Source organism: Eucalyptus grandis, chromosome 5, assembly GCF_016545825.1.
Source record: "Eucalyptus grandis isolate ANBG69807.140 chromosome 5, ASM1654582v1, whole genome shotgun sequence".
In the NCBI taxonomy this organism is placed as follows: Eukaryota; Viridiplantae; Streptophyta; class Magnoliopsida; order Myrtales; family Myrtaceae; genus Eucalyptus; species Eucalyptus grandis.
The window spans coordinates 31975555-32000400 of record NC_052616.1 but is presented as its reverse complement, the minus strand read 5'-3'; the positions used below and the strand labels follow the sequence as shown (position 1 = coordinate 32000400).

Here is a 24846-nt window from a genome sequence, read left to right as displayed (position 1 = left end):
TGATTTTTTTATTCAGATATTGATGCGGGAGCATCCAACTTAGCTCCATCGACCAACTCAGAACCATCGATGCTTATCCAAGCCAAAAAAGAAAGTGGGTATTATGTGCTTCAATGGATCATTTTGAATGAATAATGTTAATTACTTATCAGTACTTTGTGGTATATCGATTAGGGGTGTGCAATCGGACCAGGTCAACCCGGTTCTCGGTTCGGCCCACTCGGAAAATAGGGTCAGGAATCAGTTCCGGTTGAAACCGGTTCCGAGGGAATACCCACCCAGGGACCGGATCGACCGGACCGGTTCGAGAACCGGTTTGAGAACCAGTTTTTGGGCCCCAAAATTCCAAAAGACCAAAACCCTAGTCGTTTCTTTCTATCTTTAGTCTTTACTCTCACGCCGCTTGTCGCTCTCAGCCTCTCACCTCTGCCGATCCATCCAAGCGTTGTGCTGCTGACGCTGCCTCCGCTCGCCCACCTGGTCCCGGCCATCCTCACCACCTCGGTGCCGTCAACCTCGGACCTATGTAGTACCGACACGCAACACGCGACACGACACGACACGTGACACGTCATTTCTAAAAAAAGTAGATAATTTCGACACGTTCCTACACGTTAAATATTAAATAAATATTTTTATATATAAATGCATAAATAAGTAAATAATAATAAAAAGAGTCTAGAATTAGTCTATACTAAAAACATTAATCATACATTTGTTAATATCACTCATTCTTTTAATTTGACAAATTCAACTACATTTCATTGTAATAAACCATAAAACTTGAAGGAAAAAATAAGTAATCCACATTCCACTATTAAATTTAAAATTTAACAATAAACAAAAAAAAAACACAATCAACATTACATCAAGTAATATAACAAAAAGTCATTCATCTACATTATCCACTTCTTCTGCAAAAAAAAAAAAAAAAAAAAAAAAAAAAAAAAAAAAAAAGACTCCATCTCCGGCTCATCAAGTGAAAGATTTGCAACTTCAAGCACCCCAACATCTTTAAATGAGTCAAACGCATCTCTGCCAATATCCCACATATTAGTCTCTCCTTCCGCGTATTGTGGGCTTTTTCTTGATAGAAGACAGAGATTGCTATGAATAAAAATCAAATCTTATGCAAGTTTTGGGGTCATCTTATTTTTTCTCGCCGAGTGCACAAATTAGTAAGTACTCCAATTTCTCTCAGCACATGATGAAGAAGAAGGTTGTGCAAGAAGCTTTAAGGTTATGCTTTGAAGTATCGGTGCACATGCACCATGATTAACCCACCAAGCCTTAGGATCCATTGAATATCAATTTTGAATGGAATCAAATTCTCTAAAATCCCCATTTTTACTTACAAAATCTACATACTCCAAATTCACCTTGTTGCGCTCATCCAAGTTAGGAAAGTATTTCTTGAAGCATTTCAATCTTTCTTAGTTGATCTCCTTATTCTTGTAAGGAGAAATTCGAGTAGGATCTTCATCAAGCCATTGATCACTATAGTACCTTTATTTAATAAAATGAAATAAAATTAGAAAACAATAATAAATAAGAGGAGTATTATATTATCATGTTAAAAAAAGAATAACTACTAAAGTAATAATCTTGTACAATTTTAGAACTTACCTAGGATTTAAGGCATGTGCCAAGCAATGAAGTGGAGTGTTGTTCTTTGTCCAACAATCTACAAGAATTGTGTGAACTACCTCATAAAATGTAGACTTCTCATCTAGCCTCTTCATTTCATGTGCATATATAACTTTTTTCACTTTTTCAATCATCGAACCCCACATAGCGTAAACTAAGTGAAGACAAGGCTTATCGGTGTCACAAACTCTAAGCATATCATAGATAGGAGCCGTGAAGGAAAGTATATAATCAATCAAATCCCACCAAAAATCATCCAACACATTCTCCTTGACAAGCTTAGCTTTCTCTTGATTAACATCCCGATAGATATTCCATTTGTCACAAATCACCATGTTTTAAAGACCACTTTTTATCAACTTAAATCTCTTAAGCATCACAATCATCGAAGCAAAACGTGTATCCGCTACAGAAAGCAACTTCAAGCTAACAAACTCATTGTATATTGCTAATCTCATAGAATGGTTCATGATAAAATGTTTGATTTGCATAACTTCCTTAACAATATCTGAAATCTAACTACATTCCTCGTAAACTATTTGATTGCTCTCCATATTTTTTGCGGCACAAATGTTCTTTAAAGCTAGATTAAGGGTGTGCACCACACAAGGCGTCCACATAATGGATGGAAATTCTTGCTCAATGAGTTGTCCCGTACCCTTACAATTTGAAGCATTATCTATAATTACTTGGACCACATTCTCATGCCCAATTTCATTGATAACTCCTTTTAGCAAGTTAAAAATGAAATGCATATCTTTTGTTTCTCCCAAGCAATCAACCGATTTTATAAACATTGGTTCTCCATCCGATACTGCCATGAAATTAATAAGCGGTCTTCTATGTGAGTCGCTCCATCCATCACTCACAATACTTACACCCTTCTCTTTACACATGATTTTGATAGGTGTACACAACCTATCAATATTTGCCTTCTCCTTTTGCAACAAAGTGGTCATCAACAAATTATATTTCAGTGGTACATAACCCGCAATATTATGATTAGCGGCATAAGTAAAAGCGGATTGAAAATAAGGATTCCTTGCTAGGTTAAATGGCAAGCTCGCCGAACAAAACATCCTAGCAATCTCACAATCTAGACATTCTCGTTGAGTCATATTAAATGCATTTTCAAGTGATTTTCCACTCCCACTTTCACATTTCCTTTTTTTTGGAGTTCAATGATAAATCCATTCCATCACCACCACCACCACTAAGTGAATAACTAGCAGGAGGCAAAGGTACATTTCTAGGTGCAATACTCATTAATTTAGTATTGACCTCTTCCTCTAATCTTTCCATCTCCAAAAGATCATTTTTTCTACTTTTGTGCACTTTCCAATTCATTTTTCACTTATCATCATCAAATGGCACATCACTCTTGTATATAAACTCTTAAAATCTTTTTCACAAAAGTTGCATCTCCAAGACAAATTTCCCCCCGCACTAACTTAGTAACATACCTCCATAATTGTTGTTTTACAACTTCATTGCTAGAGGTAGCTTGTGTACTTGAAGTACTACTAGCCATGTTTGAACTTGAAGACATTCTGCGAAAAAAGAAAAAGAAAAAATAAACATGTTATTATCAATTGCTATAAGATTTCAAGTCGGAAGCAAGTGAACCAACATCAATGCCAATCAAACACCCAAGAAGAAAGAAATCAGAACATAGCACAATCCATATCGCCTTAAAAATTGAGCTAATATGGTTGAAATCTCAACAGAATAAGACTCATGAACTCGAGACTTGGGAGTTTGATAAGACCTCTAACCCTAAGCCAGACTTTGCGCTTGAGCTCGGCTGGAATCGACATACCTAAGATTGACTCAACCCATATAGTTTCTTAACTTGATGAGTTCAAAGCACTTTGAAGCTTGACCAATCATACAAATCAGATAAGGATAAAAACCACTAAACCAGTAGTTTCTCACTGTCTACCTCGTGTAGCCCCCTTTCCTAAACCAACATTTAGAACCCAGATCATAGATTGCACTAATTGTATGAATGATAATGCTTTAATATCAATTACAAATCAGTAAATCGCCCAAAAAAATAAAAGAACTGTGTAAGGGGGAGAAACACATTCGAACACTACAAAAAAAAAAGAATGAAATTCGAAACTATCCCCTCATGCGTTAGCAGCAAAAGCAAGCCAATCAACCACAGAAGTTTTGAGTCCCGTGGAGTATTCTTTGCTTTGCATTGAGAGAGAGAGAGAGAGAAACAGAGAGATTCTAACTCCAAATGCAACCCCGAAACTAAAACACAAGCACAAAAGACAAGTACCCACCTCGGAATCAATACTTCGAATTCGAAAGGCAGCTCATATTTATGATGACGATCGCGATGGTAGAGAGAGTTTCCAAGCGTGTCGGCGAAAAGACAATTCACGGAAAATCTCACAATCAAGTGAAAAAAAACGGACGGAGCACCAAAATTTGAAAAAAGAAGGAGAACGCGAAGCATCAGTCAACGAGCAGTCCACTGAACAAAAACAACAACAACCCAGGGAGCGAAATCAGCAAAAGAACGGCACAAGAGCGCCGGAGACAGAGAGACAGAAAGAGGGTCCGAAAATCCCCCTTTCCTCGAACTAGGGTTTGCGAAAAAATCCCAAATCGCAAGATGCTAACCTGAGGTGCGGGGGGCTATGGCGAGTCGGTGACTAGTGGGGTGGGCCGCGCGGCCGACAAAGCAACACCAGTGACACTCACGGCGAAGAAGAGAACCAAAGTGGTCTGGTCACCGCTTAGGCTCGTTCGTTGCGACTGAAGAAGACAAAGAAGACTGAAGAGAAGACTAAAGTGAAGAACCCGTGCGTGCGAGTGCGACCGACGTTTTAACTTTTATTTTATTTTTTTATTTTTTTCATATATTTATATTTAGAGCCCAAAACTTTTGAAAATTTATAAAAATAACCCCGTGCTTGTCGGACTCACGTGTCAGAATTTTTTACTCGCGTGTCGGAGCGTGTCGAAGGAAGTTGACCGCGTCTCGGTTTTTCCAACACGCCGTCAGAGCGTGTCGGAACGTGTCGGACACATGTTGGAGTGTCGGACACGACACGAAGGGTCCCGGAGAGTGTCTGTGCTTCATAGCCTCAAACACAAACGTGACGGCGTTCGATGAGTGTTTTGGATCTCCCTGTTTCCACCTTGTTCAAAGTTTCGAGCGGCTTTCGAATCCGCCGGAGAACCAATGTTGGCAATTCCTTGCTTTGCATGAGGGTTTTGTGATGGTTTAAGCGGTTTTCTTTTCCCCTCTCCTTGTACCTTTCTCTAAACTGGGAATTACTCGTAATTCCGCTTTTCCGTTCTTGAATTTCAAGTCTTGACATTTTCTGACCGTCCATCGGTATTTTTCTTTGATCTTACCTTACGCGAGTCGTCAAAACCCAATCTTTTCCTCTCTTTTCTGCAGTTTGCATATCCCTTAAAGTTTTCCCAAATTAATGTATTTTTTTCCGAGTGTCAAGCTTGGCTGGATCTGCGAACTTTTGGACTTTGAACTCTTGTCACGGATAAATGTTTTTAAATTTTGTTAAATTGTGCATTAATTGTGGGAATTATATCATAATGGCTAGAACGGGTTTATTAATTTGTCTTTTCACTTCTTGACGACTACCCTAAGCAGTGACATTGTTCTGAGTTTTTGTTGGGGAGAGTAATATTGCCGATCAAAACTGCTTCCTAATTGGAATTTCCACCAAATGTGATTTCGTGAATTGATTTTTACTGTTTAAATGTTATGTCTTGTGATCATTGCGACACAAAAGATTGGAGTGGTATTCTGTGTGTGTGGGTGCCTGCTTTTGTGCATGCATGCGTGTGATCATGATAATTGCGAATTAATCAAGCAAGTTTTTTTCTTTGGATAGATATAAGGGTTATTACTCTGAAAAACCCTAAACTGGTACACTTGTGACAAATTTACCCCAAACTATTTTTTTTACCACCAAAAACCCCAAACTGGTACATTTTTGACAAATTTACCCAAAACTGGTACACTTGTGACAAATTTAGCATCTGTTAGTTTTCGTTAAATTTTAATTAAGTCAAATGACACGTGACAGTTAATTGGTATATCGATTTGGGATTTTACACTCTGTTTGTCACAGTTTACAATTTTTGTGATTTTTTTGTGGTATTAATCCAATTTACTGCAGGGTATAATTGTCACAAATTTACCAGTTTGAGGTTTTTTTTTGTTGAATAAATTAGTTTGGGGTAAATTTGTCATAAATGTACCACTTTAGGGTTTTTTATGGTCAGTCGGGGTAAATTTGTCACAGATGTACCAGTTTGGAGTTTTTTATGGTCAAAAAAATAGTTTGGGGTAAATTTGTCACAGGTGTACCAATTTAGGGTTTTTCAGGGTATTAACCCTAGATATAATGTAGCAAATTATGTGTTTTTATTTTGGATCATAATGTCTACTCTCCATTTAGTTTAATGTTGCAAACTTTTTATGCTTTCAGGTTCTGGTATGGTGTCTCAAGCATTGAATGATAGCTGAATTATAAAATGGATTGAAGAGAGTTTGTTCCCTGTATCTAGTTGATCTTATTTAGTATGATTTCTACGATATGGTGCTGAATAGGAGGTTAGAATATGGATTCAATGGCTATCAAGTGCTTGCCATGCCTCGGGGCGCCAGATCTGCTAGAGTAAGCTCATTTTGAGTTTCCAGTGGGTACTTCTAGAATTTGTATCCATCTCACACCATCATTCTTGGTTACCAATCTCCGTTAATTCTCTGTTCTTTAAATTCTTTTGTCTGTGTGCAGAGGGCAGTTATGGAAGCAGTTAGTGGTGTTCTTGGCAGTGAGTTACGTGTTGGAGTTCTTCTCCAAGGAAAAAAAGTTGGAGATGACAGAAAAATTTTGCAAAACAAGTTCCAATATAAACAGGGTTAACCCTGTTCCCGGACTGGAAAAACAGGGTGGGCCGGGAACAGGGTCCAATACAAACAAGGTAGAGAACAGGGTCCAAAAAAAGAAAACCGGTTATAACAGGGTCGGGAACAGGGTCCAGGTTTAGACCCTACCCACCTGGACCCGATCACTCCTAATATCGATAACTATCAATGAGAGGCAATTTTAGATATCTTGCATGACCAATTGATGAAATTTCAGGAGGACTATTTTTTGATCAAGGGAGGAGCACGAATTTTGGAAGGCTAAAGGTTCAAGAATGCGGAAGACTTGATTTTTGAGATTTTCCCAAGACTTGATTCGGCCTTTTCCTTCCCTTACTCGTTGATGCTTTAGATTTTCCCACCATAGAGAAGCATATTTTGCCAGCTTTAGGATATCAACCTTACATTTCTTCTCATCCAAATAGGACTTGAAGTCAAAAATTCATTCGGTTGTGTGTAGCCAATCCACAAAGTCGTCAAGATTGAGATTACTGTCAAACTCAGGGACCTCCACTTTAATGTCTCTTTCATCCTCCTTATGCCTCCCTCTTCGTCTTCAAATTTGATATTCATAATCGCTAGAGTTGTCTCTAGTTGAATCGGAATCACCATTAGAATCATGATGAGATTTAGAATAGTCACGCCAATGTCGTTCATTGGGATGCCTTGCTGGCTATCCTTGTCTCGCTGGATTCTCTAGAAGATTGAGGACTCGCTCCATTTGTTGCTGAAAATTTTGGATTGCATGATCTCGCCTTTTGTTGTGCGCTTGCTCTAGAGTCAAGCCTCTTGGAACTTGATCAGGCATAAGAAATTTGTGATAGAAGAAAAAAAGGAACCACTCAAACGAGTTGAACCTTGAGCTCTGATACCAATCTTTTGATGCGTGATGGGGTGAGTGATCCAAAATGGAATTTTTTTCTTCAGGAGGATTATTTTCTGGTCAAAGGAGGAGCACAAATTTTGGAAGGCTAAAGATTTAAAAATGCGGAAGGTCAAAGGTTCAAGAATGCAAGTTCCTGTATTAATAAATGCATTTCTTAAGTACCTAGGTCATTAAAGTATGTTTTTTATATTTCCTAAGTCTAAATCCTCCTATAAACAAGCCTCTACTTGAGTGACTCATTTGGAGAGTGGATAACTTCTTTCGGTCTCTTTATCCTTGAAGTGTAGATCACTCCTTGGTGGTGAGCCAAGAAGCCCTTTATCCTTGACTGGTGGAATCCTTAGGCCTTGGTGGTGAGCTTCTCCTATCTCGAAGTACTTTATCCTTGGCTGGTGGAAGCTTTAGGCTTTGGTGGTGAACTTTGTAGATCTCGATTCTCATCCTCGATTGGTGGCATGGCCTTTATATCATGGAAGGAGATTGTTCTATCTTTTCTTATTCATTTTTGTTTCTTCCTAGTATACACTACTCCATACACTTAACTAGAAAAATCCCCTTCAAAAAAATTTTCGTTTTGGAATCACTCACCCCATCACACATCAGATATCCTCTTTTGCAGTACTAATAAGGCACTATAAAAGGTGGTTTTCACACTCACGGGTAGACGGGCTTGATGATCGAGAGATACATAGCCACATTGAAAGAGAAAAAAAAAGGAGAGGACTATCGCGGTCGAAGCCCCCTCACGACTGCGACTTTGCCGAGCCCACGGTTTAGCTTCTATACATTTGGCTTCGCATGATGCAAATAAGGGGAAATGAAATTATTTTTCTATAGAAAATAATGGAATCCTCGAGTGTTCCAAGTTCAAAAAAATCTCGTGAGTCCAACCTAACCCTTATTAAAAATAAAATATAAAGATGGCTTCTTTTTTTTCTAGCCTTTATTAATCTTTAAATTTCATATATTAGTTGTTGAAGTATATCTTTCTTTGGATGCATTTCATATTGTCATTTTTTATGTAATATTCTAATATTAGTTCTTGTTATCACAATGCATGGTCCACATAAATCATTTTTTCTTCAATATCTTACATTCCATTTAATAATATCATATTTAGTTTCAGTTTCTTGCAATTTTAACCAAATCTTAAATCTTGAATTTAAATTTTCCATAACTTCATCACAAAATTAGTAAGGGCTCGTTTGGTAACGATTCTGTTCCCGGTAGTAGATTCTGATCGGAAATGATTCTTTTTATTCTATTCCTAGGAATTGATTCTAAGCATTTTAAGCCGTTTTATAACTGTTCAAAATTTTTGATTCTGAAACAGAATTGCGTTTAGTATTGTGCTCATTAATTAATTTCCAAATCAATTTATTTTAATTTTTAAATAATTTTTTTTTTTTTTTTTTCCTTTTTTTCCTTTTTTTTTTTTTTTTTTCTCTAATTCTTCTTCTTCTTCTTCTTGTGGCCGGTCGTCGGACCGGCAACCGGCTAGACGAGGGCTGGCAACCTCATCGGAGCGTTGTCGGTCAGTGAGGTCGCCGGCCCTCATCGACAGCTGGGCGAGGCTCAGCCTCACTAGATCTGATGAGGCCAAGCCTTGCCGGTGGCCGGGCCCCCGCCGGGGCCGGGTGAGGCTGCCCGGCCACCGGCGGGGCTGGGCGAGCCTCGCTAGGGCTAGGTGTGCCTCACCAAATCTGGTGAGGCCGAGCCTCGTTGGTGGCCAAGTGGGTCTCGGCGGGGCTGGGCGAGCCTCACCCGCTTGGCCACTAGCGGGGCTGCGCGAGCCTTGCTTGGCCATCGGTGGGGCTGGGCGAGCCTCGCTGGGGCTAGGCAAGCCTCGCCGGGGCTGGACGAGACCCGCCTAGCCACCAGTATGGCTCGGCCTCGCCAAATCTAGGGAGGTCGAGCCTCGTCGATGGTTGGGCTTGCCTCCGGCGAGCTCGTTGGACCGGCGGACGGCGATCGGCGGCGGCAAACGGCGGCTGACGGCGACGGATGGTGGTGGGCAATGGTGGACGGCGGTCACGAGATGACCGAAGGGAAGAAGAAGAGTTGTTGGTTTTGATTCTCAAATTTATTCCCCTAACAAGAATCAACTTTTTTTATTTTATTTTATTATTGATTCCACTCTTAATCTGCATTCGCGAACAAAAATCTTATCGAATGCGATTTTAGGCCAAAACGATTTTGGAAACAAAAAATCAGAATTTGGCCCTATTTGGATAGTTACCAAATAGGGCCTAAAAGTTTGATGGAAAAAAATAAGATTCTAGGACTTTCAATAACTCTAGCTAACCAACAAAACAAATAATATTATAGCAATATATATATATATATATATATATATATATTAAAAGTCGTGAGATAAATACTTTCAGAAATTGAAGAATTATAATATAAATCTTCCAAATCATACCATAGCCAAGGAGGATCTTCTCAGCCGCACAGTAGTGGAGATACCAATGAAGATGATTGCAATGGAATTAATCTCATAAAAGAATATGACAAGACATCATATACAAAAACTGTAATAAGGGCACAGAAGCGCTATATAACATAGCAGTCATCATAGCATTGGGCTTTGATGGCCATTGTGGCCACGGAGACCATAGCAGTCATAATGGTTGTAGCGGCCATATTGGCCTTGAGCTTCCTTGCTCAAAAAGATCTCGTGGCCATTATCACATTCGGGATTTTCAATGCTAGTAATTATAATTTAGAATGCAAAAATTGTTGTGGAAATCAATTAAAATAAACAGAGTAAAGGAAATTAAATTCGACACTATTATAAAGTTTCTTGATTTTGGGCTTATAATCACATTCGTGATTTTCTTCCTAAATTAATCCATGTACTATTGAATTTTTTTTGGTCGAAATGATTCCCTATTTTTCGCAAGTTAAATAGAGTAAATGGTTGCTACAAAAAAAAAAAAAAAAAAATTAGTACACTGTAGATCTTGGAAAATGGTCTAAAAGCAAGAATCAAGAAAAGACTATTATCCGCAGCGGAGCGCGGGCATAAGCCTCTCGTTAAAATCTCGAAAGAAAGGATAGCCTGCCCGTACGGTGGTCTTCCGGTTTCTTCAGCTAGGGTTTTTCAATCAGTCTCTTCCATCTCTTCCTTGGCACCTCTTCTTCTTCTTCTTCTTCGCCTTCAAGATCGCCACATCCCGGCGACCCAGAATCCGAAGTGCGCTCCAAATCGCAAAACGCAGGACAACGAGCGATTCGGGGGAGACCCTTGTTCGAATTGGGCGGCGGTTTTTCGTCGCTAATAATGGGCGAGAACGGCAAGCGATCCCGCTTCCAAAGAGACTACGAGGGCGAGAACAAGAACCAGAAGAGACGGGCTATGGACAGAGACGAGAAGGGCGGGGATGAAGTGGTTGTCTACAGAATACTCTGCCCCGATGGGGTCATTGGGAGTGTGATCGGCAAGAGTGGGAAGGTGATCAACACCATAAGGCAGGAGAGCAGGGCAAAGGTTAAGGTGGTCGACCCATTTCCCGGTGCTAAGGATCGGGTCATCCTCGTCTATTGCTATGTCAAGGACAAGAAGGACGTGGACGTAGACGACGATTTCGATGATGACAAGCCTCTGTGCGCTGCGCAAGACGCGCTCGTTAGAGTCCACACTGCCATTGTCAGGTCTCTTGCGGCTTTCTCGGAGTCCGAGAAGAAGCGACCCGACAGAGACGAATGCCGGATTCTGGTTCCTTCGAGTCAGTCGGCGAACATCATCGGTAAGGCCGGAGCTACTATTAAGAGGCTGAGGAGCAAGACCAGGGCGAATGTCAAGGTTACCGCGAAGGATGCATCTGATCCGACTCACTCTTGTGCCTTGGAGTTCGACAACTTCGTTACGGTTAGCTCACTTCTGAACCAAGTTGATGCTCGTTTCTCTTGTATCCATTTTGCTTGTATCCACTTCTGAACCAAGTTGATGCTCGTTTCTCTTGTATCCATTTTGCTATGATTCCATATACTACAGATGCTAGCGTTAATCGATATGTAGAAAATGGACATTAGTTAATTCGAAACCTTATTTTCATGCCGAGTCAGCAGGAGTTTATCCCTTTTTCGATGAGTGCATGCCCCGCTGGCTGTTGAATGGTTGCCACAACTTTTTGTCAATTATAATAATCCGGGGGCTTGTGGCTTGATTCTGGCTGAAAAGGAAATCACCTATCTTTTGAAAAGAAGAGGAAGATAAACTGAACTCCGTACTACAATGTATGTACATACACGCATGCATATACATCTCTTTGAAGCCCTGCTGCATGGTAAATGACTGAACACCTAAGGATAATACTCTAGGATGACACATAAATTTACGTGCATTAGTTGTTAGGTAGTTTTTTTTACGTCTAGAATCGTTATGTTCCTGCAGGAACAGAAAAGAGATGATCAAAATTTTCCAAAAATTCTTAGTTACATAGTTATCATCAATGAGAAATGTAAGAAATGTTTAGAAAAGGATTGGTTGTTGGAGCAAGATCCAACTGAACTCGCTCTTATATAGCATTAATGCCTTGATTTAGGTACCGGGCTCTTGTGAAATCCGATATTGCAGTCTTTATTAGATGTCTATTTTATTCTCAATAATTGATTTTGAACTGACTTATATGATCGATAAACATCTTTAATAGTGGGGCTTAAATATATGATGTAGGCTCTCTCGTCAAATTTCCTAAATCAATAACAGGTCCATATTTAGATCGATAAGTGTTGAAGAACCTCATTCAATGACAAAAATTCATAATGACTAAAAGAATTCAAGTTTGTAGTGGTTAATATGGATACTACATTTATGCCCACTTAAGCTAAGATTTTGATTGCTTTTCTGCCTATGATTTGAACAGGATCTTACCAATTTATATGTGAGTATCTGGCATATCAATCTTAAGCATGTTCTGCCTCTGGTGTTCATGGCAGATGACGTGCCATGAGCATAATCTTTCCTTTCTGTACTGCACATAGTGAATGTCCTGGAGAATAAAGTATCTGTAATGTGGATGCTCAGTGTTATATTCTAAAAGCTAAGCATTGTGCATTGCTCCTTCCTGTTTTTGGCGGTGGTAAACTGTTGAGGTTCAGCAGTTCTAAATCCCAGAATTATCATGAAGACCTCCTTTGATCCTTCTGGCTCTGGATCATTGACAGATGGCATGGTTTTAGGTTGCTGTCACTTGAAACTTGTGAAACTTGTCCTCAAGATGCATTTTAACACGCACTAAGCAATTAATGGAGAGCTGCAATGCCTGAATCACAGATGTGACAGGGCAGCACCTATTGAGTGTAGACAGATGAAATAATCTGTTATAGTATCGCATAAAATTCTGGAAATATCCATGCATTTATATTTTATTTTTTTATCTCAAGGAAATATCCATATGTTATGGTCTAGAATATTCTACAGGGTTGGCAATGGTAAATACATATGCTGCTGCAGCGTAGACTCAATAATGGCTGAACATGAAAAGTTGAAAGCCAGCAAAGCATCCTGGTGGACATGAATATATTTATTACAAATATTTCATTATAGTAGGAGTTCCTCTACATAATTACTTTCTGGGAACTGCTCAAGATGTATCTGGGGATTATTGGTTTGCAACTTCAGAGTCAAATGAGAACTAACTTAAAGCTTAGTCATGGATATATTTGGAACCATGTAAAATCTTTTCAATGTAGTTCCAATTGGCAGTTTGTCTTCTGTTGTTGAGAAGTCATACTATGAGGAGAGCCGCTTCAGTTCTTTCTACTTGATTGTTATTTAGTTCTAACTTTAAGTTGCTTTGACTTGGAGAAGCTTTTCAGAAGAAGCTTTCTTTTTTCTCTGCATAGTTATCATTACAAGGTCAGACCTTTTGTTTTGAGGTTTATATCTTTTGTTAGAACCTTTTGGGATGTTTCATCATATCTTGAAGCTTGCTTGATTACAATCCAATTATATCTAGTTTCCGATTTGTCTTCTGGTACTTTTAATGTTTTAGACATTATTTCTGGCACCTTTAATGTTTTTTTATTTTCAATAGATAACTGGGGAATCAGACTCAGTGAAGAAAGCATTATATGCAATATCTGCAATCATGTACAAGTTCATTCCTAAGGAGGAGATTCCTCTTGATACATCTGTGCCTGAAGCCCCTCCAAGCATAATTATCCCTTCAGATATTCCCATCTTTCCCCCCGGTGGATATGGGAGCACTGATCCTATTATTCCAGGATCAGTTCCTCCAATCTTGGGTGCTGCACATTTGTCGGAACTTCAAGGTTATGGGGATCCAGGAAGCACATGGCCGACCTATTCATCTTCTCTCCCAATGGTTTCTTTTGGTGGTGGCTCCCTGTCTGAGGAACTGATTATCAGAGTTTTATGCCCCTTTGACAAAATTGGACGTGTTATCGGCAAGGGAGGAGGCACAATTAAAAGCATAAGACAGGCAAGTGGTGCTCGTATTGAGGTTGATGATTCTAAGGGTGACCGTGATGAGTGCATAATCACTGTTATAGCAACTGAGGTACCTCCTTCCTTCTTTTACTTGCGGAATTGCCTGATATTTTTTCGCAGATTTATGATGCCTAGTTTCTCATGCTTTTTGTTTTATTTACAGGAAATCTAGAAAGCTTTCCATCAAATATCAATAAATGTCATAATCTGTAAAAGTGCTCAGATGGTTAGGATGCTTGGGAACAAACTATTTTCTCTTGATTTCACTACAAAGTTGTCAAATGATGCTCTTTTTAGAGCTACTTGAATAAATTGGTGTGTTTCTGCCTTGCTGGATGAATAATGAATGCTTATGTCCTCAATACTCATGATAAATGTTTCTTGACATGGTCTGAAATCTGATTTTTTTTCGTCAGCTTTCTGTGATTTTCATTTTGGTGATTCATATATTCTTGATTTCAGAATGCTTGCTAGTTCCTATGCTTTGCAAGGTTTTAACTTCCCCCTGTTATAACCATTGTATATTTTCTTGTAGTCACCTGATGATCTGAAATCCATGGCCGTTGAAGCTACTCTATTGCTTCAAGGGAAAATCAATGATGAAGATGATGATACTATTACCATGCGACTCCTCGTTTCATCAAAAGTGATTGGATGTATAATAGGAAAAAGTGGATCAATTATAAATGAAATTCGGAAGAGAACTAAAGCAGAAATCCGAATCTCAAAAGGCCAGAAACCAAAAAGTGCTGATTCAAGTGAGGAACTTGTTGAGGTTTGCATCTAGTCTGTGCGTACTCTTTTTATTCAATTTCTATTTAGTAAATGTTCCGTATTCATCCTTTTTGACTTCATAGGTATCGGGAGAAGTAGTTAAGGTGAGAGATGCACTTGTCCAAATTGTGTTAAGGTTGCGGGACGATGTTCTCAAAGAAAAAGATGGAGGTCATAACCATTCTGTGGCCGCTGACTCTCTTGGTAGTGGTCACTCAGTGCCTTCTGCCTTGCCTTCAGTTCGTCCTGTTCCTTCATTGAGTTATGATCAAAAGGCTGATATGGGAAGTGGCTTGGGCATGCTCTCTTCAAGTAGCCTTTATGGATATGGATCCTTGTCGGTATGTGTTGGCATTTTTGTTACGTATGGAATAATTATTGCTAATTATTATGCTCAATTTTCCACTTCTGAAACTATTAGTGGTTTTTTATCTTTTGAGGAACTTACTAGGGTATTAAGAATTAGTTGAGTGATGCAAGTCATTATATGCACCGCATCACATTTCTTCAAGCTTGGGAATAGATTTGCACGGCCTCTTAGCAGGCATCATGGGTACAATTCTTTACTCTGTGTATGATAGTCTGTTTGAGGTGTTAGGATGTTCTTAGAGATTAACAGAATTTCTTTTGCTTCTCTTGAATAATATAAAGTCCTCGTTATAGTGTTTAATTGGGATGGAAACTATCCTACTAATGAGATAGAGGATATTGTTTTTGTTCCTTGGATTGTTTCCTTGTGATGGTAAAAAAGTCTGCTGTTCTCTGCTAGAGAAATTTGGAGCTTCTAATAGTAGGAGTGGTTATGTTGGATATGATACATTTCTTTCCAATATTAACTTCTAGTTGTGAGAGCAGCTAGTTTATTCTCTAAAAGCTGATGGATCTCTACGTTTCCAGTCTTAATGAGCTTCTTAATTGTCTGTTTATAGATGAATGAAAGTGGCTATGGATCCTTATCCTCCTATTCATCAAAGCTGTATGGCGGGTAAGAATTCTGTCCTTTCATTTGAGAATTACATCTTATCAGCTTTTACATTTCTTTCTGTGTGCCTTGTAGATTACCTCCTCCGTCAACTCTCGAAATAATTGTCCCTGCAAATGCAGTGGGTAAGGTGATGGGAAAAGGAGGAGCAAATATAGCCAATATTCGCAAGGTAAGTGATTAAGTTTGTGTTGTTGCCATGCTTATGTTTGATTTTATTCTCTCTTTTTTTTTTTTTTGGTTGGTGACTATATGATTTTACTTTGTTAAAGGGGACTGTGTGATGCTGCTTAGAGAAAAGCCTATGTACATGGCACTACCCTTGTAAAAATGAGTTATATCCACTTCATCTTCATTAGATTTAGTTCTGTCCTTTGCTTAGTATGTCTGAAAATGTCATACAAGATGTATACGTGTCATTCTTATTCTTATATGGATGGCGTGCTTCTTCTGCATGGCCTTTCTGTTGAAGGCTGGACCTACAGCGTGAAATTAGTGTTAGGGTACAATGTAAGATCTTCCTAATGAAACCTCTCTCTTTTTTCTAGATATCCGGAGCAATGGTAGAAATTTCTGAGCCCAAATCATCTCGTGGTGATCGCATTGCTCATATATCTGGAACACCAGACCAGAGGCGCACTGCTGAAAACCTGATTCAAGCATTTATAATGGCCACTTGATGTGGAAGCTCTTCTTGGTATCTTTTAGTGATGGGAGTTACCTTCTGTGAATGTTTTCTTCGTTAGTTCCCTTAGGTGGTTCTTGCAGAGGATTAGTCTATCTCCTCAATGCTCTTCTCCTGTTACTTCCTAGCTCTGCCCAATATCCTGTGGGAAGAAAATGTAGCTTGCTCTATATTTAGAGGATATAGGTTCTTCTGTGCTGTTTTAATCTACTTGGCAGCCATGGTTTCGGGCTACTTATCAGGATCTTCCTTTCCATTTCTTTTGAGTTTGTCTGGTCTTGTCGGTAACTTGTTGACTTCGCATCTTTTTCCAGTGTTTAGTACTCTGCTAACTGATTTCCAATCCGAGGGTCATTTATAGATATATTCATCACTGTTCTGGTAACCATCTTCTTACTCTTAGCTGCTTTCAAGGAAGGATATTTTCTTCTCCATCTGTGATCCACGGTGCTGTTGATATTCATGTAGACGTTTATTATAATTCTATCCATAGCTCCTTGATGGAAGGATATTCTCTATTGACATGATGAGGAGAGGTGCCGCTGTATGAAGAGTTCTCAGAGGAGAGGAATCATCTCGGCTGCAAAAGTCTCTAAAAGCATTAACTTTCTCTCACTTCTTGATTCTGGACCGGTGTCTTAAAAAATTTAGTTCATATCCTTATTCTGTCCATCTAAAAAATGATATTTGGTTGTCAAATCCATGTTTCATGATTCATTAAACAAAGATCTTCATGCAATCTTCCCTTCTAGACACTTTTTAGGCTGCGAAAGTCTCTAGATTGTATTTCCTGGACCATGTTCATCCTTGTCCTTTTGTCATTGTCTTTGCTAGACGCGGTTGTCTGTCCATCCAAAAGCTTATCAACCATAGCACCTTTATGCTTAATTATCATTATCACATTGTAACCCTCCTGCCTGCTTTCTTTTGGAAAGCTATTTTGTATATATTGTCTTTTATTTCTTCAAACAAAACTGATTAATGGGTACAACGCTTGAAGGATGTGCTCTTCAACAAGTATTTTCATGGTCTACACATATCAGTTTACATCCTACCCTTTGGTAAGCAGAAAACTATTTCAGTGATTGAGTTATAGCGGATGCAGCTTGAGGTTCATCATGATGAGTTCCACAGAAGTGATAAATGGATTAAGGAAATTTTTTTTTCTTTTTCAAGACATCTTTCTTTTATAACAAATTCTTTTATGCATTTTCTTGAGACATTTTTCATCCTTTGTAATCTTCTTAGGAATAAAAAAATCCTCTCCACTGATGAAGTTTATGGAGTATGACATGTATTGAGTTTTTGATGAAAAGTACCTTGTCAGTCTAGTATTGACCTTGCAGCTTTAGATCTTTCTTCAATAAGTCTTCCTTTCTCTGGAGGATTATAAACTTTCCCAATTACCTGCAGTTTGCTGATTTTGTGACTTATTTTTTAAGAAAATTTTTAGCATACCTCGAATAAGAATTGTTCCATGAATCGCTAGGTTTTTGTCTCCATGTTTGGATTTAGTTAACCCAAAAAAAAAAATTAGGCATCTTTTGAAGTTGGTGGCTTCACTAAGCTTCGTGATGGTAAACCTTTTTATCTTGTGCCAGAGTGCTTGAGGCACCAGTGCAAGAACATGTTAAGCTGATGCCAACCCAGTTACAACATCAGTCTTGAGGAGACTCTTGGTTCCCATATGATCACAGAGATATATGGGACCACTTGAAATTATAACATCCATCAAACATGAGTTAAACCAATCTTCTTACAATTTCAACTTTAGTACCTAGTTAATTCTTTGAAGCACCCGAGGAGCGATGCTTTGGTTTGTTTCATTGGTCTATCTTTCAGCTTGGTCAATTTTCTTCCATGGACTCATTCTACCCAATTTCTGTTTTATTGATTGCTTGTACTCACTTCTCCACAAGAAAACTATTCCTATCTGTTCTTTCACTGAGTACAATCAGCTATACGTAGTCTTATACTGTCATGCTCTTCTTACTGTGAGTGGGGTCAGCTATGGAAAGTCTTTTATCCTGTCTTTCTTGCTTAGTCCTAAGTTTGTTGTATATCTAAACTCAGCGTCTTTCTTCGCAAAATTCCTCTCACGTGTCCAAACCTCCAACTTTTCCTTGAATAATACTTCTCTAATTTGATCTTGTCTTGAGTGCTTACTCTTCTACCTGAGTACACTAATCTCCATTACACTTATTATACTCGTGTGACATTTCATGTCGTAAAGCATCCTGGTCTCATTTTTGTCCTACAGAAGTTCCATTGTAAATGAATGGCATTTTTCCAATTACCATTAGATATGTTTGTCCTTTCAGCTTCTGTTCTTTTAGCGATATCTCCACCCATTTTTCTAGCCTTTTTAAAATGAATCTTAACTGTCAGAATTTCTTTGGTACCACTAGGTCTCATTGTTTTATCGGGTAGTATAAATCTCTTCTTTGACTGAATTTGGATTCCATGTACTTTGTTTTAGGTTAATTAAAACAAGAGCAATTGGATTTCAAAGTATTCGCTTTCAATCAAAATCTAATCATTTTTCAAACGCTTAAATGTTTGTATTGAAGGAATTGGAGAGAAGTAAGGGAAAATCATTACCGAGAAAAATATTTCCCCCTTTTGGATGATTTAATAAAAGAGTAAGTAGAAAGAAATAGGGAGAGTTATTTTTGTTTGGGCACTAGTAATTTCCTTCCAACAGTGGAAGGCTTGGGAGGCAAATTAACTTTCAGAGATTTTTTTTTTTTCATTTTTTTTTCTGCCAAAAGTTGTCCTTTACTTTGTTTTCAAAACAAATAAGAGAGAGGAGGTTACTTCATAGATTCAATTAAATTTGTTTCCCTCCACATCTATGTTTCAATTCATATCTAAACAAGTGAGGGAAATTACAATTTTTTTTGCTGCTCTTCTTTCCATTTTACTTTCCTTCCCAGATTTGGACATTGAAGAAATGGTTACTTTGAAAAAAAAAGGAAAAGATTTCACTTGTTTGGATGATTTAACGAAGAGGAAAGAGAAGGAAATGGGGAGAATTATTTCTCTTTGGCTACCATTAATTTCCTTCCAACACCAGAAGACTTGGAGGCAAATTAACTATTAGATATGTTTTTCCCGGTTGAACGTTGTCCTTTACTTTGTTCTCAACACAAATAGGAGAGAGGTTACTTTAAAGATTCGATTAATTTTGTTTCCCTCCATGTCTTCCTTTCAATGCATATCCAAACAAATGAGGAAAATTTCTATCTTCTCTTCTTTCTATTTCCTTTATTTTCCTTCCTGTTCGCCTGCCCACTCGCTTAGGTTGAATTTGTGAATAGTTGTATGAATCAATAATGTTAGTTAATATTCTGGACATAGGAGTTGAATTGAAAGGCAATGTAAGAAGACGTTTATTCTACTGCTTAAACATGCTCTTTCAACAAGGTTTACACATTCTTTTTGTCCATTACATGTGCTGGAGTTTTCTGGTCATCTATCGCACATCTTTTGTCAAGTCTGATTGCAGATTCGGACATTGAAGGATTCCTTTTAGGAAAAAATGTCACGTTCATTTGTCTACATGTACTATAGTTTAGCAAACCTAAACTGTTGAACTCGGAGAAATAACTTACCTTTTCCCTTTCAAGAGTATTGTTTCCTAGTTACATTGTTAACTCAGCAACTTTCTATTTTGAGTTTGTGCCAGATATGCGTCATTTGAGCATTGCTCACCATCTGGTTTTGCATTTATTATCATATTCAAGTATAATCTGATGCCCTGGCATATTAGGGTTCTTCTGGTCGTGCTCCGGACTAATGTGTATCTCTGCATAAAACTCTGTTCAAACTGCAAACTCTTTGGTTTTCCTTTCTAACGTGGCTAGTTGTCTTTATTCTCTTCTAGCATCTGTTCCATGGTTAATCTTCTCATGTGCATCTAAGTGTTCTTCGTTGGATTCGGTGAATCTCTCTCTCTCTCTCTCTCTGGGTTCATTCGTGTCGTCTTGCCCCTATTCTGGAATTGTTTGTGGAGGGTGGTGAGCATGGGGTGGAGGAGGACAGCCTGCTGGAAGATGTGGAGCAGCAATAGCAGTTGATGGACTTGGTGGTGGTTTTTAAGAAGATATTCTAGTTTATTATTTGCAATATTTCCTCGAGAAATATGAGGTGTGGAATATGTTCTGCATAATTCTTGGTCCTTGCTTGTTGCTGTCAGATCTTGAGATGTAAGTTTTCTGCATCTGGCATGTGGAACTAGCCTTTGTATGATTCTTTTCTTGGAGCAGTGACAAAATAGGGTTGGTTAGGTTTCTACAAGTGGTGATCTTATTTTTAATGTTATAAACAGATACTCATTTTTTGCTTAGCTGGTGGTGTTCTTCTATCTTATACCTTTTCTTTCTCATTAGAAGCGTCCTTAGGAGACAGGGTGGTCAGTTGAAACTTGAAACTGTGCCGTTTTATGTCTGCAAGAGAGATAAGAGGCCTAGTTGTTGAAGGAAGAACATTCTTATGTATTGTCAGTGTGGTTGCTTGTTGCTGGTTTCATTCAAGTTAAGAATATTATGCGCACAGTACTCACACCAAATATCTCTTTCTCTAGACATTTGTCCTAGATGATTTTTTCATTCTAGACTTGGTTGTGTGCTTATAGTGATATAATTGGGAAGTTTGTTGTAGCATGGATTTTCATGTTTCTTATACCGGCAGGGGCTCTCTGCTTGAGAACATCAGCGATACAAGTTTGCATTCTCATGTGGTGGTGCTTTGCCATGGACAATCCTATATAGGAAAAAGGGAATATACCACCTTTCTTGAACCTAAACTTGGGATTTTTATGCTTATTTCTCCTGGTCCCATTTTGATTTTGTGAATGATTCAACCCGTCGAACTTCATGGTTTGCTGAAAGTTTTCGGAAACTTAATGGAATGATAGGAAGACGTGCCTCGTGAACCATTTCTGAGATGTGGGTGTAGGCATCTCAAGGGATGATCTGCCGTTGTTACGGGAAAATGTTTTCATTTTTGTTTGATGTCGGTGCCGGTGCCAGTGCCAGTGCCAGGGCCGTCGTCTGCCGGGGTGTGGGAGAATGATTGGGAACGTGACATAGCAATCGGAGAAGGGTTTGGTGGCAAATTCCACCTTGCCGTGGTCTATATTCATTCTATTGAAAGGCATTGTATTGATATTACGACAAGACAACGTTTAAGCATATGATTGTCTACTCGTTCCGACAAGACTGTAGTTTGAGAAAATGGAAAAGTTTGAGAAAATGGAACTCGTTTAATTCGGTCATGTCTTCTAGAGGTATGTTTTACCAAAGACATTTACAAATTCGAATGCTACACAAGTTAACATAAGTGTCTCAAGATGTTTATAAAATAATTAGTTAAAGAAATGTTGCAGTTTATATAATTCATTGCTTTTTCTAGTGTCCTGTGTGATCCGCGTATTGAATATGATACGTTGTTAAAGGGTCCTTCAAAATATTTACGTTCTTTTTCCGTGCATAACAAACGGTACAACGTAAATTCTCAGCTCTGAAACTCAAAACCAAAGGCGGCAGAGTCAATTGGTTAGGGGTTATATACGTTCGAGGATGAGACTCTTTGGGTTAATATTCGAGCGAATCTCACCCATCGAGCGTGAATCTTTTGAATTTTCATCGGTTGAAATTTGCTTAGAAAAATAAGTGCGACCATTATCTCTATAAGATATATGTCAAAATCATATGGAGGGTTTTAGGATATATTGAAGTAATGTAACATTTCATTTTCACAACTTTTGTTGCACTTTGTTATATTATGTAGATTCTATTTATTTGGTGAAAATTGAATTATTTAAAAAAAATTCGAAAAAATAATCGCTAGCTAAGTAATTAATCTAGAAAGAATGTTTTCATTATTAATAAAAATTTATATCTAAATAGTTTCGTAAATTATAAAAATATTTTTCTTTCTTTCGTTGTAACGTTGAAGCCGCTCGTTTCTTTTCCCCTAGTCAGCTCACCCTCCCCATGGACTCGACGCGAATATAAACGCTGTCTTTTCTGTCGATCGCTGCTTCGAAACTCTCTCTCTTCCATCGCGACCGTCGCCGTAAATCTGAGCTGCCTTTCGAATCCGAAGTATTGATTCTGAGGTGGGTACTCGTCTTTTGCCCTTGTGTTTCAGTTTCGGGGTTGCATTTGGAGTCTGAATCTCTCCCTTTCTCTCTCTCTCGATGCAAAGCAAAGAATACTACGCGGTACTCAAAACTTATGTGGTTGATTGGCCTGCTTTTGCTGCTAACGCATGAGGGGATAGTTTCGAATTTCGTTCTTTTGTTTCTGTAGCGTTCGAATGTGTTTCTCCCCTTTACAGAGTTCTTTCATTTTTTGGGCGATTTGCTGATTTGTAATTGATATTAAAGCATTATCATTCATACAATTAGTGCAATCTATGATCTGGGTTCTGAATGTTGGTTTAGGAAAGGGGGCTACACGAGGTGGACAGTGAGAAACTTCGGGTTTAGTGGTTTTTATCCTTGTCTGATTTGTATGATTGGTCGAGCTTCAAAGTGCTTTGAACTCGTCCCGTTAAGAAACTATATGGGTTGAGTCAATCTTGGGTATGTTGATTCCAGCCGACCTCTAACCCTGCGCCAGACTCTGTGCTTGAGCTCTTGTCAAACTCCCAGGTCTTGAGTTCATGAGTCTTATCCTGTTGAGATTTCAACCATATTAGCTCGACTTGACTGGACTCAGTTGCTGACAGCCTGAACTCTTGCAAAGCATGTAATTTATGGTTGCGGCAAAACCATTTCACTTAACGGAAATATTGAGAGGAATAGTTTATTTGCTTTGTGGGGTTCATTGTCACCATCCTCTGTTTCTTTTCTTTTGATGAATTGATGTTACTGAGTTCCTCTGGTGCCTTACTGCAAAGATCATTGTGCAATTTAGTGCCTTTTAGTGCCAGTTACTTCAGATAAGGAATTGCCTGTTCTTGTTTTCCTGGTAGGTTATGTATTTATTATTGAAACACTTCAATGATTGGTTCAGGAGTATTTTAGATATCAGATGAAAGAGCAGTTTAAGCAGTAAGCATGATGATCCGACTTTTTAGGCCTGACTCCTGAGTACTGCGCATAAGTGCTTATGTTGTTCTCTGTTATTATTCTCTAGGTAATTGCTAAGAAAAGCACATTAACATGGAAGAGCAGAGGGTTGAAGCACTGGTATCAGAAGGAAGCCTAGATGGATCTGGTATTTCGTCCTCTGGCTCAGATTATGTGTTCCGGGTGAGGAATTTGTTATTTCGTCGAATGCTGGTGGGGATAAAAGACGGCCGGTTTTTCTTGGGTGCATTCCACTGCATTGACAAGCAAGGGAACATTATTCTTCAAGATGCAGTTGAGTATCGCAGCACCCGACGCTCTTCTCCTTCTCCAATGGAACAGCGTTGCCTGGGTTTAATTCTCATACCTTCATCTTGCCGTACCTCTTGCCATGTGGATTGCTTTATAGAAGAACAATTGTCGCTGCTTTCACTAAATCAATAGAGACCAGTTTATATGGAAACAGAGGTGCTTGTGTTTGTAGATAGGGGAGAACAGGAGTTGTTGCTCACTGTAGTTTAGCAAAAACAAGCGTAGATGTAACTGTTTTTTGAAGAAGGCATGATGGTGGAACTCTATTGAAGGCAGAGGTTTCACAGTTGCTCTGCTCCTGCTCCCTTTTCCTTATAGGGTAGGCGTAGGTGAACGGACTTGGTGAAATATGGCCTGGACATTCTATTGTCAAAATGAGGGGGAAAATGTCCATTTGGTTTGACTTTGATGAATGCATTTGCTTTACCTCTCAAATGAGGGGAAAAATGTCATGGTTTCCTACTGATTTTGTTGAGAAAGAGGATTTCTTTTTGCTTTCATTTCTTTTGATGAATTCATTTGCTTTACCTCTCAGGCTCGGCATGGCATGTTGATTTTGATCGTTTGATAGTCAACCAATTTGCCAAAATTATCAGTGGGGTGGTCCTGCTTTTTCATTTTTATGGCCAATAAAAAAAATTTATGACAGCACATATCGCCTGAACAAATGGTGCCTAAGATGTTTTAGGCTTTTGCCAGAGTGGTTTCTGAATACTGCACGGAGAAGTGACTTTGTCCGTCCAAAGCTTTTAGTACTGGTACTCAATTCTGTGAACTCTGGGTTGTCGGTGGTTCTTTCTCATTGGACCATCCTTACTTTGGAATCCTTTTTCTAGCATCAGGTAATCGAATCATCTGGGTTGGTCAGCATTTAGTTCCTGGTCACAGTGAATGATTTCTCATGCTCCCTGTGGTTTGGTGAACATGGTATACAAATAGATGGGTAAGTTACTGATGATGTAAGAACATTGGGCTATATACTATTCATCTCACTTGGAGCCGCATTCTGTCTTGAGTAAATGGCTGTCTTTTGTTGCATTGAACTTCTTTTTCTCTCCCATACCCTGAACTTAAGTTATAGGCACAATGAAGCAAAAG

General features: G+C 38.7%; 2 protein-coding genes across 3 annotated transcripts; both read left to right on the top strand.

Annotated features, from left to right (window-relative positions):
* Positions 1 to 10473: 10473 nt before the first annotated feature.
* LOC104444847 (KH domain-containing protein At4g18375) lies at positions 10474 to 20703 on the top strand. Its single transcript, XM_010058606.3, has 7 exons — positions 10474 to 11328; positions 13499 to 13984; positions 14450 to 14689; positions 14772 to 15029; positions 15618 to 15673; positions 15746 to 15842; positions 16219 to 20703. The coding sequence occupies exons 1-7, from the start codon at positions 10741 to 10743 to the stop codon at positions 16348 to 16350; spliced, it is 1857 nt and encodes a 618-aa protein (XP_010056908.2). The 5' UTR covers positions 10474 to 10740; the 3' UTR covers positions 16351 to 20703.
* Positions 20704 to 22324: 1621 nt separating this feature from the next.
* On the top strand, positions 22325 to 24248 carry LOC104444848. Of its 2 annotated transcripts, none has more exons than XM_039312165.1 (2): positions 22325 to 22479; positions 23504 to 24248. In XM_039312165.1, exon 2 carries the CDS (start codon positions 23530 to 23532, stop codon positions 23878 to 23880), a length of 351 nt encoding a protein of 116 aa, XP_039168099.1. In that variant the 5' UTR covers positions 22325 to 22479; positions 23504 to 23529; the 3' UTR covers positions 23881 to 24248. The 2 variants fall into 2 exon arrangements, with proteins under 2 accessions (XP_039168099.1, XP_039168100.1); XM_039312166.1 differs by lacking the exon at positions 22325 to 22479 and adding an exon at positions 22590 to 22631.
* The last annotated feature ends 598 nt before the right edge of the window (positions 24249 to 24846 follow it).

Excerpts from the sequence above, each read along its gene's own strand:
- LOC104444847 (XM_010058606.3), top strand. The coding sequence starts at position 10,741 with ATGGGCGAGAACGGCAAGCGATCCCGCTTCCAAAGAGACTACGAGGGC. Across the intron at positions 11,329-13,498 it reads AGTTCGACAACTTCGTTACG|ATAACTGGGGAATCAGACTC; the intron begins GTTAGCTCACTT and ends TATTTTCAATAG. Across the intron at positions 13,985-14,449 it reads TCACTGTTATAGCAACTGAG|TCACCTGATGATCTGAAATC; the intron begins GTACCTCCTTCC and ends ATTTTCTTGTAG.
- LOC104444848 (XM_039312165.1), top strand. The coding sequence starts at position 23,530 with ATGGAAGAGCAGAGGGTTGAAGCACTGGTATCAGAAGGAAGCCTAGAT.